We start from the raw sequence: 15,889 nt of genomic DNA, 5'->3' as shown, positions 1-15,889 counted from the left end.
GTCTCTTTTCAGTGGTGCCCTGTGATAGGATGAGGGGAAACAGCACTAAGCTACAACACAAGAAGTTCCACCTCAACATGAGGAAAAACTTCTTTACTGTGAGGGTGACAGAGCACTGGAACAGGCTGCCCAGAGAGGTTGTGGAATCTCCTTCGCTGGAGACTTTCAGGACCCATCTGGATGCATTTCTGAGTGACCTGCCCTAAGTGTTCCTGCTCTGGCAGGGAGTTGGACTTGATGATCTTCAGAGGTCTCTTCCTACCTCTGTGATTCTATGATTTAGACCATACAGTGTATTCATACAGTACATTAGGTCATAGTATTGTATGAAAAGAAAAGCTGTCAAATTTTTTTATTGGCTGCCCAACATGATCTTGCTCAATGGATTTGCCTATTCAACAGCTGTAGCTAAACTGTATTCAGTAAGCGACATCCATGGGGTGTGTTTTAATAAAGATGCCTCATTCAAAAGGAAGCCTTTTTTTTGTGATAGGGGGAGCACTGATAGTCTACCAAATAAAATCATAATGAACTGGAAAAAAATTACAAGTTTTTCTGATTTGTAATCTTAGCTTTAAAAAAAGATCTCAACCAATATGGTTATTTACCCTTCCAGCAGGGTAAAAATAGTCAACCAGAACTGGTATACTGTTGCACTAACTGTGATTTGATACAAGGACCTTCTTCCAAACCATTTATTATCTAGCTTAAGTTTTGCTGCAAATAATGTAAATTATGCATAAGGGAGAGAAATATTAACATTTTTGTTTTCACTATCAAAATTTAAGAATTATATGGAGGGACATTTCCTGTTCAGACTTGCTTAGTCTTTTGCAGATTTTTTAGTCCTCCATTTACAACTTCATCCAAACTCAGAGCATTGTCAATGAGGCCTGTAAGATTATATTCATGTACATATTCGTTTAATAGTCAAGGAAATTATCAGAGATATTTGAAGCTTAAATAATGCTCTCTAAATTAAACATTTTGTTTCAACCATTTGTTCTGTTATCACTATATTTCTTGAAACTTAACATATTAGAAAGTAATGGGTTAATTTGCAATATAAGATTAATTAGAATAGCAAGGCATATATGCAATAAAAATACTTAGACAGAAAGGTTCTATTTGGGTCAGATTCCACTCTGGTTTTTAATGTCTGTTAAACAGCTAATACTAGAACTGTAACAGAAGCTCTTTTTAAGTGTGCTATTTTCATTCATTATTTCCAAAGCACTTGATAGCCTCTTGGTATCAAACAGGAAAATAAAAGTTAAATCCATTAAGCAGCGTATTCCAAGACTCCACATCAAGTCACTTGGATTTTTGTCCTAAACATGCTTAGTTTTAGCTTATACCTGAAGAAGAGCAGAAAATGTCTGTCTTCCTGGGGAGAAATTTTACTTGGGAGCATGATTCTGAGGAATGATTCTTAGGATCATGCTGAATGTTTTTTATAATAGGAAGAAAAATGTTGGTCTGATTATAAAACATACTCTGTGCCAGTCTTTCTGATTAATGTTTTCTGTGCGTGGGGTTTGGTTTGGTTTCTGAGTTCATTCAGGGAAGAGGGAAAGGGCTTGTCACAGTCTTTTATCTGCTGATACAGAGCATGGTTATTTTTTTTCAAAAGTACTATAGTTTTGGACAACCCCTTCCTCACATATAATGCTTGAAAAATTTATCAGTGCCTCTGTTATTCTTTTCACATCAGAGATAGGTAAACTAACAAGTCCTGTGTGTTTTGTCAAATAATTTGTTACTGAAGGGATATTTTTTACAAAAAAAACAGTAACTGTGTTAGTCAGTTTTGTATTATTTGCTAGAGCTCTATGAAGGGCTGATTGTTCTGTCCTACTTTATTCCTTTGCTAATTTTCACACATGGTCACACAAGGGACAAAAGCTGGGAGATTGTTTTCTTTTTAATGGGGACAGACAAAATTAAGATGCTCTTATCATGTATTTTGGTTTCTTGTCAGTCTTTTATGCAGCTAGAAGCCAATAAGAGCTAGGAGAGATGGCAATAACCTACATGGAATTCTGGAACCAAGTGTATTAACTTGGAATCTAAGCAAGGATAATTTTTTTCCAGAATGAGCACCAGTTTATGATTCTTCCTTGATTATTTAAAAAAAACAGTCTGCAATTACTCCAGCCTGAGTATGTTTGCTTCTGAGTCATTGGTAAGATCATCAGTAACAGATTTGCTCAGGACTACAGTCTCTCATAGCTGGAGGATTTTTACTGGTTACTTCATTAATTTGTCTCTGAATTTTGTGAAGAGCACAGAAAACTTGCATTGCTGCTTGGATTCTGAGTATAGGCGAAGTGTGAAATCCTGGAGGGACAAGGAAGATCTTGTTTCTCAACTTTCAGCAGTGTATGCTGAGTCATAAAACTCCTTAGACCTGCCAAGTCAGGGAGGCAGGATCTTGCTGTGCTGTCCAGCAGCAGTTACCAGAATTTCAGAATTGGCTGTTGAACTCTGAACTTGGGGAGGAAAGTTTGAAACCTTGCAGTAACCAATGTTAGATCTTTATGCTGTTTCCTCACATATGAGTTGCTATTGCAGGTGAAGAACAGATTTATAGGCTGAAGAGGCTTTGGACCCCCCATCGTTAGCCTCATTTGTTGCCTTCTCCCTCTTCCACTGGAGTCCCAGCAGCTACACAGCTACTGCTTCCTGATGCATCTCGATCCAGGCAGATGCTTCAGTGCTGAGCTGTTGTTCAGTATGTTCATAGTGTTGTGTCAGGCTTTATTTTAGAAATAAATTTGGCTTATCACATCTTCAAAAACTCTAGTTGCAAATTGTAGAATCATTTTTACCTACCCTTTTAGCACAGGAATACTTCTTTCTGTTAATCAACCTAAGTGGCTCAAGAGTTGGTGCTCCAAACCCCACCATTGGGTAGTGAACATTGCTCATATTTTTCTAATGATACTATGCAGCTTTTGCTTTCATTCACTCACCCATTCCCCTGCTGTAACTGTCTAATACTTTTTTCCCCCTTTTAATTAAGAAAATTGGTTCTGTCCTGGCTCAAAGCAGGTCAAGTATTTAAGCATTTGTTGACTTCAGTGTATTTTTTTATTTATTGGGAAAAAAAAAGAGTCCCTTGATCGCAATGCTTGAGGAAATTCAGCTAACAGCCATATTGTAGCTTCCAGGTCAGTAACAGTGAGCAAAAGAGGAGTGCATTCTTTTTGAAGAGGCAACCATTGCTTAGGCAAAAGGACAAAAGCAGATCAGTGCTTTCTTTCATCATCATGCAGAAAAGCAGTGACATTTCTGGGAAGAAACATGAACTTAACTCCGCTCTCCAGAGACATTTTACCATTCTCTTTTAGAGTTAAAAAAGACCAATGTGGACTAGTTGGTGGTATGTCATGCCTCCTGCATTGGTTTGCTGCCATTTCCTCAGAGGAAGCAGGCATGGCTGTAAGAAGACTGCATTCTGCTGTAGGACTTGAACTGCCTCTTATGTCTCCATGTTGCATAGCTTTTTTAGTTAGAGCTATTTAAATACCATGTATATAAATATCTGAAGGGTGGGTGTCAAGAAGGAGGGGCCAGTCTCTTTTCAGTCATACCTTGTGATAGGAAAAAGGGCAATTAGTGCAAACTAGAGCACAGGAAGTTCCACCTCAACATGAGGAAAAACTTCCGTACTTTGGAAGGGTTATGGAGCACAGGAACAGGCTTCCCAGAGAGGTTGGGGACTGTCCTTCTCTGGAGACATTCAAGACCTGTCTGGATGCCTTTCTTTGTGGCCTGCCCTAAATTCTGTGGTGGTCTTGTTCTGGCAGGGGGGTTGGACTTGATCTCCAGAGGTCCCTTCCAACCCATAACATTCTGTGACTCCATGTTGAAGGAAAGAATGTGACTGAAGATAAACTGTCACATTCCGATGTGCTGTAAGACAGAGCTTGCCTGTTGGTCTTGGAAATCTTCCTAGTCTCTGGGGGTGATAAAGCAAGAATCCTGACCAAAAAGCTGGTCCCTGTGACTGACCACTTACCCTGGATAGATGTACATTGTTTGCCAAAACAGCAAGGAGATTGTGTGAGGAAGCTCATTCTCTTTGACCCACAGTCCCCTTAAAGTGATTGAGAATCAGGACAGTGTTCAACACAAAGTAGATTACAGCATTATAAAAGTAAGTATTCTCAGGGCAAAACAAAAATGTGCATACATAAAATCAGGTTTAGTAGAGATTTTAATTAAATTATTCATAGCCGGCAATGTTCATACATCAAATGCACATGTTTAAGCTTGTGTTTACAGAATTGTTCCTTTACTGCTACTTTGTGTTTGGAATTGGAATTATAATTAAAAACAAAATGACAGGAAAGTAAAATGATAGGCTGGAAACAGAAAGTCCCTAGTGTTACATTTGGAGCTGTACCTCTAACTGGTTTCATGTGAGTAGACACTATACTGAAATTATCTTGGATTATATCAGGATTTAACTTTTTTGGGGTTTTTTGGTTTTTTTTTCTTGAGGCAAAACTATTTTTAAGCATTGATACAGATTTATTTTCATGTCTGTACTGTTTAATATAAACTGTTCTACTGCTAGTTGTCTCTTGATGGTATTGAAAACCTGAAGCTCACATGACACATGAAGTTTTTTAAAACCTTACATTAATAAGGTGCATTCAGATACGGAAACAGAGGGCTCTGATGGGTTTCAAATCTTTTTCTTGATTCTTTCCAGTGTTTAGTGAGACTTCAACACAAGCATCTAGGTGTTCTCTAATTTTTGCAAAAGAATGTGAGAACTGGTCATCTAGAGAGGCATGTTGCAGTTTTAAATAATCTCTAAATTGACAGATTTAAAAATTCATGTTTAAAACCAGAGTTCACTTGAAAACTAGATACTGCTTTTATAACAAACCATAAATCCTATTAGCTAGTCTACACATACTACATTTTTAGATCCTAGAAACTACAGTCACAGAAGATCTTTTATTCTTCAGAAATTTAGATCAGGGAAAACATGTTGAAGGAACTATTTCTCATTTAAAACTAAGGTAGGAGTCTAAATAATGAATTCAGAGTACTTAGCAAAGGAGATGCATATCATTTGAAATGCTTGTTTTTCTCTTTACTGCTTTTCCCATTGAATCTGTGCTGCTTCTGTGCAACTGTTTTCCACTGTAGAAACTCCATCCTGCTGCCTTGCTTCTCGTGAGCGTATTTACAAAACTAGTGATGTAGCTGGGCCTGCCTCTGCTATTTCATCTCTCTCTCACAAACTGAAGGGTGGGTATGCATGCCAACATAGCAAGGTTGTTCACATTTTACATTCAAAATGCTTTGGGGTTTTTGGGTTTTTTCTCTTTTCATTCATTTTCATTTCATTCACTTAATAATGTTTTGAAAGTAAACGTTCAAGTTCGGTGTTGGTTGGGACCTCGTTTGATGTAACCTTTCAGTGTGTTGCCTTCCCGAGTTGCAGCAACTTAAGCTGTCTCTTTCTACTTTGTAACCAGCAAGGTGACAATCTAACAACACCTCTTTTCAAACAATAGGCAAATGAAATGTGGAAGAAGAAAGGGGAAAAAATATATGGGATTTGTTTTTTTTGTTGCTGTTGTTTTTACAGATAAAGCAGTTTGCTACAAGATTCTGCAGTTTTTCATTTTGGGGAAATTGTTTTTGCTGATAGTCCAAAATGCAAATGAGGATTATTTACCTGTATATGTGCAAACCCAAACCTTGTTTTAAAAAGCATAATATTTTTGTTACTATTACTGCTGGAAGCTACTGTCACGCTATGCTTTCATAAGCAGTTTAATTCTAGAATGTTTTCCTGCTTGCTGTTCCCTGGCCATGCATATAGTTTGAATTTGATACATTGCTGAGTGGCTTGCAGTGTTTTATGTTCTCGAAGATGACTGTTGTTGTCTTTTCACTATTTTTTTTTCCTGTGTGAAGAATTCTGTAAAAGGTTCTATGTAGAGTATTTTCTCATCTGGCAGACTTTAAATTCATCTTTTTATTTGTTTGTTTCTGGCAAAAGCGTTTATAAAGTAATAATAATTTGCATTTCTGAATTCGTGTATCACAAAACAAACATCTCAAAATAGCTCATCAGTAAAACTGCTGAGTAACTGAGCTGGCTTGACTAAAATGCTTCAGCTGATATTTAAGAAACTTTTTAGGGTTTTGTTTTGTTTTAAAACAAGAACAATCATTTTATAATCCATGATCTACCATGCTATTTCTTCCATTCCTCTTTCTCCTTCCTCGCCCTCCCAACCCCCAAAAAAAGTTCTAGAACTCATAAGAAAAAATTACAAAGACAAATCAGATTCTCAACATTTATTTTTCAGATGTTTATGATACTTTCATTATATTCCACCTTTATGTTTAGCATACTGATTCTGAATATAGACAAAATATTTATATTCTGCCTGGAACAGTATGAACTCCTACCATGTTCTATGTCCTGGGAAGCCAGGAGAGTACCCTAACCTTCAAGCTTGTTAAATACTCCAATATAGCTATCCTTTACTTTTTTCTGTTGCCTTTTGTTTTATTATATGGAAGTAGCAAAATAATAATAATTGTTTTGTAACCTGAGGAAACATCTGAGTTGGTAGATTGTGCTCCAGAAAATACATCTGGTTTTGTATTGCAAGATGCGACAGTAGGAAAAAGTGAGAGCACTCCACGCTTCTCTGTATTTTTTATCATAGGGATAAGGCTTCATGATTGAGAACTGGAAGAAGTTGGTTCAGCTCCCATAATGTGGAAGGAAGTAAACACCTTCTAATTAAATACTGATGGTAGTGGATAAAAGATAACTGCCTATTCTCTTTGTTCCTGTTAGTAACCAAGGTCCAAATTTGCAGATATTCTCTGATTAACTGAAACTTTATTTTTTTAACAAGGAATTTCCTCAGAAATGCACCCAGACAACTGGAAATAACCTTTTAGTGTCTAGAAAAGTAAAATAATCTGAAGTACTATGATCTAATTCTACAAGCTTTACTAGAGAAACATCTTCAGGTTTAACTAATGAAAACCCATTCAGGGTAGGACTTAACTGCATGTTCAAGACTTTGCAGTGTAAAGCTATGTGCAGAGACATACTGAATTCACAACTGCTTCACTGCCTGGCAATAATTTCAATATTGCTTGTGTTTATTTTCAAAATACATTTCTGGAAGAGAGAATTATGGGAATTATTAGAAGCAGATTGCTTTAATGAGCTACTTATTTGCATATACTTGTTTTGTATGTATTTGTATTAAGCTACCCGTAGTTTTTCTAGTACTGTAGATTAATATATATACAATGTCACTGTGCATATGAACCAATCAATCAGTAGATCAGAATAAGAGGACATCATAGACCAGAGCTGATGGTTTAGTCTAGTGGCTGAAGAAGGTGGGGTTGTGCTCTGGTAGCAGAACATTGGTAGTTTAATAATCCACAGTATCCACAGTTTTAAGACTACAATGTGAATTGTTTTAAGTGTGTTTTTAAGCCTCTTACCCCGTTTGCCTTATAGCTGTAGTTACGTTCCTGAGCATTAAAATAAATCTGTTAATACATTTGTTCTTTCTACAAGTCTCTTGCTGCAGTCAGGCTGACACACAGCAAGAGACTAAATAAAAAATCCCTGGTTTCTCTTGCAACTGTGGTAAACTTAGTTAACTTCTGGCTTTTTACCTAAGGATGTAAATTGTGCTTCCTTTACAAATGTTTTGTGGAAATAGTGAACTGTGCCTTTTGGTACCTCCATAGTAGTGTTCTCTCTGTAAACATTTCCTTGCACTTGTTTATATGTATCTTTGGGAGAAGAAATGAGTTGAAAATATTCTAGGGGGAAAAAATTCCCTTTGTTTCATTTCATTTTGACGTGAACAGAAGCATGTATTTGATTTTTATCTTGTGTTCAAGCCTTTAATCCTTGTTTTGTGTTACTAAAGGTGTCACTGTCAAATAGTAATAATTTAATTCTAAAATATGCTAAACAGGTGACCGGATGAATTTCACAGGAGCTGCTAGACCCATTTCTCCAGCAGGAAAATCAGAGATGTCATCAAAGCACAGGGCTGACAGCAGGTCACCCAAGCTTGATGTGCGAATGAATAGAGCTGCTGCTGACCAGAAGAAACCTAGGAATACAGAAGGTTTATCTGCCAGTGAGTCTCTTATGCTGAAATCAGATGCTGCAAAATTGCGGTCAGACTCTCACAGCAGGTCTTTGTCTCCAAATCATAACACTTTGCAAACACTAAAAACCGATGGAAGAACAACTACTGGTCTGAGAGCTGAATCTCCAGGCCCAGGAACCCGGTCGTCTTCTCCAAAGACAAAGACACTTACAGCTGTTAGATCTGGTGCTAATTCTCCACGATCCTCATCACCCCATGACAAAACTCTACCTCAGAAAGCTCCATCCCCTGTAAAAACAAAGCTTGATCCTCCTCGAGAACGCTCCAAGTCAGATTCTTACACATTAGATCCAGACACCCTTCGCAAAAAGAAAGTGCCACTCACGGAACCCTTAAGGGGAAGGTCCACTTCACCCAAACCAAAAATTATTGCAAAAGATGGAAAACCTGTTACAGAAACTGAAAACAGAGCTCCTTCCCCTCATGTCGTACAAGAAAACCTTCACAGTGAGGTAGTTGAAGTCTGTACTTCAAGTACTTTAAAGACTAACAGCATCATTGATAGCACCTGTGAAGACAACACAGAATTCAGAAGTGTGGATGATGGTTCTAACAAAGTTCATTTCAGCATTGGAAAAGCACCGCTGAAAGATGAACAAGACATGAGAGCATCTCCAAAAGTGAGCCGTAAATGTGCTGGTAGGCACACAAGGCCCAAAAAGGAAAAATCTGGCTTTCTTTTCAAAGGAGATGGTTCCAAGCCAGTAGAGCCTGCCAAGCAAGCGATGTCACCTTCTGTTGCAGAATGTGCTAGAGCTGTATTTGCTGCATTTCTCTGGCATGAAGGAATAGTTCATGATGCTATGGCTTGCTCATCTTTTTTGAAGTTTAATCCAGAGCTGTCCAAAGAGCATGCACCAATACGAAGCAGTCTTACTCAACAACCTGCAGAGGAAAAAGAAACCAAGTTGAAAAACAGACATTCATTGGAAATATCATCTGCTCTTAACATGTTCAACATCTCTCCTCACGGACCCGATATATCTAAAATGGGTAGCATCAATAAAAACAAAGTCCTCTCAATGTTAAAAGAGCCACCTCTGCATGAAAAGTGTGAGGATGGAAAAACTGAAACTACCTCCTTTGAAACAGCCAGTCATCACACAATGAAATCCAAGTCGCCTCTTCCATTAACACTGCAGCACTTGGTGGCTTTCTGGGAAGATATTTCTTTAGCAACTATAAAAGCAGCTTCCCAAAACATGATTTTTCCAAGTCCTGGTTCTTGTGCAGTCTTAAAGAAGAAGGAAAGTGACAAAGATAACAAGAAAACCAAAAAAGAGAAAAAGAAAAAAGAAAAGGTTGAGACTAGGCCAAGGGGAAATCTTTTTGGTGAGATGGCCCAACTTGCAGTGGGAGGACCTGAAAAAGACACCATCTGTGAGTTATGTGGAGAATCCCATCCATATCCAGTGACTTACCACATGAGACAAGCTCATCCAGGTAAGATTACATACTTTCTAATTCCCATGATCATCCATAAAATACATTGCACACACATGGTTTTGTAATAATTACTGTTATGAAAATGTTTCTGATGGTCTCGTCTAGCATTTTAACACAGTTCACTATATAAGCTGAACTAAAACTTGCACTTAGAAATAACTTATACATTTGTGTACATAATTTTAAGTGGTTATGGATCTAAGCTTTCAGAAATGCTGAAGATGTCCTTGTATAAAACAAGGCCAAAATGTGAGCTGACTTTAGAGTAGCTATTCAGAAGCATGACAGTTGTTACACCCTAGGAGTTGAAACTCTGTTGAGAAAACTGAAAATAAAAAGATGAGATTGGTAAATTAGAGTTTCTATGTTGCCAAAAGTTTTCTATTACTATTCTACTATGAATAGCAGAAAACTTTCATTTATCTGCTGTGTCAGCACTGGCTCTCAGTTTGAGTCTGTAGACAATTTGTATTGTAAAATACAACCAGAGTCTGTCTCTTTATGTGGGTCCCTGAATTTTTTCAGGAGTTTGTTTAATTTTAGGAAAATTAAGTAAATCAGTGCGAGCTAGGCATTATCTTAGCTAGCCAACTGAGTTCAAAACATATACAGGTTGTGTTTTCTTTAGAAAAGGGATCATTAATAGAAGGGATTAGCTACAATATAACACTTAATAAGTAGCCTTGTTTTTTCTAGCTTGTAAACATAGCTAATTATTTTGCCAGTGAGTGAAGTTGAGGTTGATGTTGTGTGCACTCATTGTAGCACTTTATGCAAAGTTAAAGCAAAATTCAGCAGTTACCAATGCCCTGAATCTTCCTGAGAAGTGCTCACCAGCAAAGGAAAGTATTTCATTCCTTTTTAAGCTTTGTTAGGTGGGGCTACATTTTTTATGTTTGTTAAATTATCAATAATGTTGGCTAATGTATAATACTGACCCTACCATCACTTAGTTGTCTGAACAGGAAGCTGTTGGTGATTGGGACAAGCTCATAATAAAGACTTGAAAACTGCAGCGTGTTTGGATTCTTTGGCTGCTGCTGGGACACATCAGCATGCACCTTGGTTTTTAATCATTTCAGAGATATACAGCAAAGGAGAAAATTAGGCCAGGAAAAGACAAGCGTCTTCCTTCCCCTTCTCCATCCCTCTTTTACAATAATAAATAATACAATGATAATAATCCTTTCAAAATAACTTTTTTTCATCTTTCATGTAGGTTGTGGCCGTTATGCAGGTGGCCAAGGTTATAATAGTATTGGGCACTTTTGTGGAGGATGGGCTGGTAACTGTGGTGATGGTGGTATTGGAGGAAGCACTTGGTATTTGGTTTGCGATCGGTGCAGAGAAAAGTATCTCCGTGAAAAGCAAGCAGCAGCAAGAGAGAAGGTAATTTCATCTCTTTCTGATATGGTTAGCTCTCTATCTGCTTAACTGTACTGACTTCACAACTTTGAAATAAGGGAGGTCCAGTTTAAAAAAAAAAAAAAAAAAAGGAATTTCAGAATTTTTTAACGTTTTGGAAGATCCACTTACGTCATTAATAGGTTGAAAATAATAAAGTAGAAACTTTGCTGATTCCTTCTGACCGTATTTCTTCCCTTCAGACAGTAGTGTTGGTTTCAAATTTGCAATTTTATTTTTTTATCCTAACAGCAGCATTGAATGTGGTACCTAATTTTTTTTTTAAGTATGTGTCAGTTTATTTAACTTAGAATTTTGTTTTATTTGTTTACTGAAACATTAGTACTGTTTTAACTTTTCTCTGTTTATAGTGCCTTTAATGAGCTTAATCATCATACCACTGGATACAGCTGTCAAACACTGGGCAAACTAGAGAAATTTTTAATGGAAATAGTATGAAAGGTGTTCTTATATTGGTCTTTCATGACCAAATTCAAATTCTTGCTTAAAAAGTATACAAAAATGCTGAGTTTTTAAGATAAGCAGAACAGTGCTAATTCAACTTCATTTCTGAAACGAAATGTTTTTGCACACAAAGTTCATCATCAAAACTTTTCAGCTGCTTATTAGAAGTTTTCAAAGTTACAAAAATAACAGAAGTACCATTTTTTAATAGAAAACACTGTGTCACAGGAAGAGTCAAGCACCTCTAGTGTAAGTGACACTGTCAGTTTGTCCTGTGATAAAGTATAATTTCAATACACCTGTTTAAAATTTCTCTAGATTAAACAGTCTAGGAGAAAACCAATGCAAGTTAAGACTCCTCGTGCCTTGCCAACTATGGAAGCTCATCAAGTGATTAAAGCCAATGCACTGTATTTACTGTCGCTGAGTAGTGCTGCTGAGCCCAGTATCCTCTGCTATCACCCTGCAAAAACATTCCAGTCTCAACTTCCCAGTGTCAAAGAAGGAATTTCTGAAGACTTTCCCATTAAAATGCCATGTCTCTATCTACAGACTTTAGCAAGGTAATTAAGGAAGTTTATTAATATTTGTTTTAAGACCCTTCTATTTATCGTGCTGGATTAAAAAAAAAACACCTGTGTGAATAAACTAAGCTGAAACTAACATGTAAAAATACCTTTTTTCCTAATACTTTATGATCTGTATTGTTTCTTTATTTTCCATTTCCATGATCTTGTTCAAGTTCTTAGATTGCATTTGCTCCAAGGGTCAAGTATACCCTGAGTAGCTTTTGGATACTAAATAGTTTTTTTAACAAAAATTTCATTTTTATCCACAGAATTTATAATTACCTGAAGAGTTTAGCTTGGTGTGTTAGTAGCAGAAGTACGTGCTACTTTCCTTTCTTCAGAGTTAAAAATAGTAAGAAGTAACCCAGGTGACTTGTGCTTACCTGGTATTTCTAAGTAGATTCCACTGTAGTGTTTAATATTTATGATGGATAGACATTTGGGCCTAAAATGCATAATGAAAATACCTGATGAAAATACTAAAATGCTAAAAGAGAGTAAAGGGTGCTCCTCACTCCCTATTAGTTGAAAATGCCATTATTATGTTTTCCACCAGTGCTTGTAAATCAGCTTAAATGCATTAGCTGAGGCGTCAGTATCGTTGGCTAGCTAACTCCATTGGCAAAGGACTTGTGTGTGTTTCAGGAGCTTGTTCATAATCCTTAATCCTAATTTTAAAATGTAATTTGATGTAGGCATCATGAAAATTTTGTTGGGTACCAGGATGACAACCTCTTCCAGGATGAGATGAGGTACCTGCGCTCAACTTCAGTACCTGCGCCGTACATCTCCGTTACTCCTGATGCAAGCCCTAATGTCTTTGAAGAGCCAGAGAGTAACATGAAATCTATGCCCCCAAGGTACTTCCTTGTAATTCAGTTGGCTTGCCTATTAAAAATTCACTCCATAGGTGTTTCCACGTGCATTCTTAGGGCAAATTTGACAAAAATCTCTATAAAAAATACTGAAAATCTTGGAACTTTCCATGTAAGTCATTACATTTGTTTATAAAGCACTTGCATGCTTTTTCACCATGTGTAATTCTAATAAGTGTTTCTTCTTTTGCAGCATTTAAACAGGTATTAGGTACATAAGACCAACTTTGATGCAGCAGTAGCATAATCCTTGGAAAAGGCTGAGAGACCTGGGGCTTTTCAGTCGAAAAACTGAAGGGAGACCTAATTAATATCTATAAAAACATGAGGGCTGGACATCAAGAAGTCAGGGACAAGCTCTTTTCACTTGTGCCCTGTGATAGGATGAGGGACAATGGACTCAAACTCAAGCACAGGAAGTTCCCACCTCAACATGAGGAAGAACTGCTTTACTCTGAGGGTTACAGAGCACTGGAACACGCTCCTAGAGAGGTTGTGGAGTCTCCTACTCTGGAGACTTTCAAGACCTGTCTGGATGCCTTTCTGAGTGATCTGTCCTAGTTGATTTTTTGGTTGTTTTTTTTTTTCTCGGTGGGTTTTTTTTTGGTCCTGTTCTGGCAGGGAGTTTAGTCTCGATGAACTTTGGAGGTCCCTTCCAACCCCCAATATTCTGTGATTCTGTTATCATGAAATGCATGTGTTATATATGTGAATAGTTACGTATCATTCAAATGTGCTCCATCCATTCATTAATGGGTCTATAACTTCTCTGATTTCTTTGCAGTTTGGAGACCAGTCCAATAACAGATACAGACCTTGCCAAGCGTACGGTCTTTCAAAGGTCATATTCAGTTGTTGCATCAGAGTATGACAAACAGCACTCCATTTTGCCAGCACGTGTGAAGGCAATCCCTAGGAGACGAGTCAACAGTGGAGATGCAGGTGAGAGCACAGACATCAGAAACAGTTAAAAAGTGTTCAAGGATGTGACATTGGATTTGCAGTTCTTTTTGGAAACTGTAGACAAATATAACAATTTTTTAATAAATACGTGTAATGGCTCTTACTTCCATTTAATAATAAACATCAGCTATTTACCTGCACAGGATTAGCTTAAGAATAGCTTAGAATTCCTGTAGTTCTGAAATTTGTGGTGCATCTTTTGTGCATGTTTTAAAAGCCCTAGTGACATTTCCTTTCTCAGTTAGAGCCTCATTTTTCCACAACGCCTTCTTCAGCACATTTCTTCTTATAGAAAAAAAACGAGCAAAAATAACAATTCTAAAATTGTTCTGTGTTCTTGAATTTTTTCTGTGGCTGTAAAATTAAAATGGACAAAGGATCTAATGTATGCATATTTTTATGCTTTTGAATAGAAGTGGGGTCCTCTCTCCTGAGACATCCATCTCCTGAACTTTCTCGGTTAATCTCCGCCCACAGCTCTCTTTCCAAAGGAGAGAGAAATTTCCAGTGGCCAGTATTGGCATTTGTAATCCAGCATCATGATCTGGAAGGACTTGAAATAGCAATGAAACAAGCCTTACGGAAGTCTGCTTGCAGAGTCTTTGCAATGGAGGTATTCATGTACTAATGGATCTTGTGTGATTAAGATGAGACATTTGTAAATTTTGTCTCTGAATTTTTTTAAAGGCTTTTTCATCTAGATTAACAAAAAAAGAAATTACTTTGTTATATTCTGAAAGTTTGCTTACTTGTATCAGTGACTCCAGAAGTTATGAATACAAAATTATTGCCTGTAAACTTTCTTCATAGTATGTCTTTTATGTAAGAAATCTCTGATAAAGAATATTAAGGCTGCAAAAATCAATTATACACATACTGTGTTCTCCTCATTTGCTCAGCATCTTCCTCATCTTACTTGCCATTCCTTTTCAAGTCTTGGATTGAGTGTTATTTTCTTTGGAATTGTTTTAGTGCTGGCAATATGTAAATATTTCCCTACTTCCTTCTGAGATGTGTGAGTGCTACCCCTGTTACATAGATAGTGAATGAACAACCAGAAAGATCCATTAAAGATCAATTACCTCACAAAGAGCTAGAGGCATCCTAATTTATTTTTATCATTATTTATTGGGTTTATAACATTTTTTCTGAAGTTGTATACGGCACGTGTGTTTTTCAGGTATTTGTAACGTGAAAATATAGGTATTTTTTCTCAGATAAAGTAAAAAACACACTTCTACTGTTAAATACCACTGGTCATCATTTCCAGACATCAGCATGCATGAGTATTGCAGCTTTTAGAAAAATGTAAGAATGGTACCATTTTTAAGAACCTTTTTTTTCCTCTGCTATGTTGATTTTTTTGGAAGTGACTGAATTGTTTTGATTAATTTAGTCAATGGCAGAGACCAAACAAGGAAACAGTCTCAACCTACAGAGTTTTACATTAAAAAGGATCTTTACTTTGTTAACCAATTTGAATGGTAAGGAGTGCTGCCAACACATCTGTAATCATCTCTGAAAATACAGAAGAACTTTTCTTTTTCATCCTTAAAGCTTTTGTCAAAGAACTTATTTTTGTTTATGGTGCTTGTGCATTACTTTGCTACGTTCCCTGTAATATAGTTTTCATTTTAATGAACTGTCTTAACTCCAGAGCTATGTATCATACTTGAAGACTTCTGCATAATTATTTGCCTGTGCAAAAGCATCAGCCCACCTCTTTACAGAAATGATTTAAGAAATATTTTTTTCCACGTTTACTTATCCAATTGATAACTCTTTGTGTGTATCTTATTTTAGGCTTTCAACTGGCTTCTTTGTAATGTCATTCAAACGACTTCTCTTCATGATATTTTATGGCATTTTGTGGCTTCCCTGACTCCTGCACCTGTGGAGCCTGAAGAAGAGGAAGATGAAGAAAATAAATCAAATAAAGAAAATGCAGAACAAGTGAGGTTCAGCATTC

At 36.9% G+C, this 15,889-nt stretch overlaps 1 protein-coding gene across 14 annotated transcripts in view; it reads left to right on the top strand.

Annotated features, from left to right (window-relative positions):
• MYCBP2 (MYC binding protein 2) overlaps nt 1–15,889 on the top strand; it is a 190,187-nt gene that overhangs the window by 145,684 nt on the left and 28,614 nt on the right. For all 14 annotated transcript variants that reach the window (XM_051608381.1, XM_051608380.1, XM_051608394.1 and 11 more), the window contains 7 exons: nt 7,998–9,641; nt 10,864–11,033; nt 11,832–12,076; nt 12,778–12,942; nt 13,742–13,899; nt 14,334–14,533; nt 15,724–15,873. In XM_051608381.1, the coding sequence (XP_051464341.1) occupies nt 7,998–9,641; nt 10,864–11,033; nt 11,832–12,076; nt 12,778–12,942; nt 13,742–13,899; nt 14,334–14,533; nt 15,724–15,873 (2,732 nt within the window). The remainder of the gene's footprint in view (nt 1–7,997; nt 9,642–10,863; nt 11,034–11,831; nt 12,077–12,777; nt 12,943–13,741; nt 13,900–14,333; nt 14,534–15,723; nt 15,874–15,889) is intronic.

Source organism: Apus apus, chromosome 1 (genome assembly GCF_020740795.1).
Source record: "Apus apus isolate bApuApu2 chromosome 1, bApuApu2.pri.cur, whole genome shotgun sequence".
Taxonomy (NCBI): Eukaryota; Metazoa; Chordata; class Aves; order Apodiformes; family Apodidae; genus Apus; species Apus apus.
The sequence above is the reverse complement of the archived record's forward strand: the minus strand, read 5'-3'. Positions and strand labels throughout refer to the sequence as shown.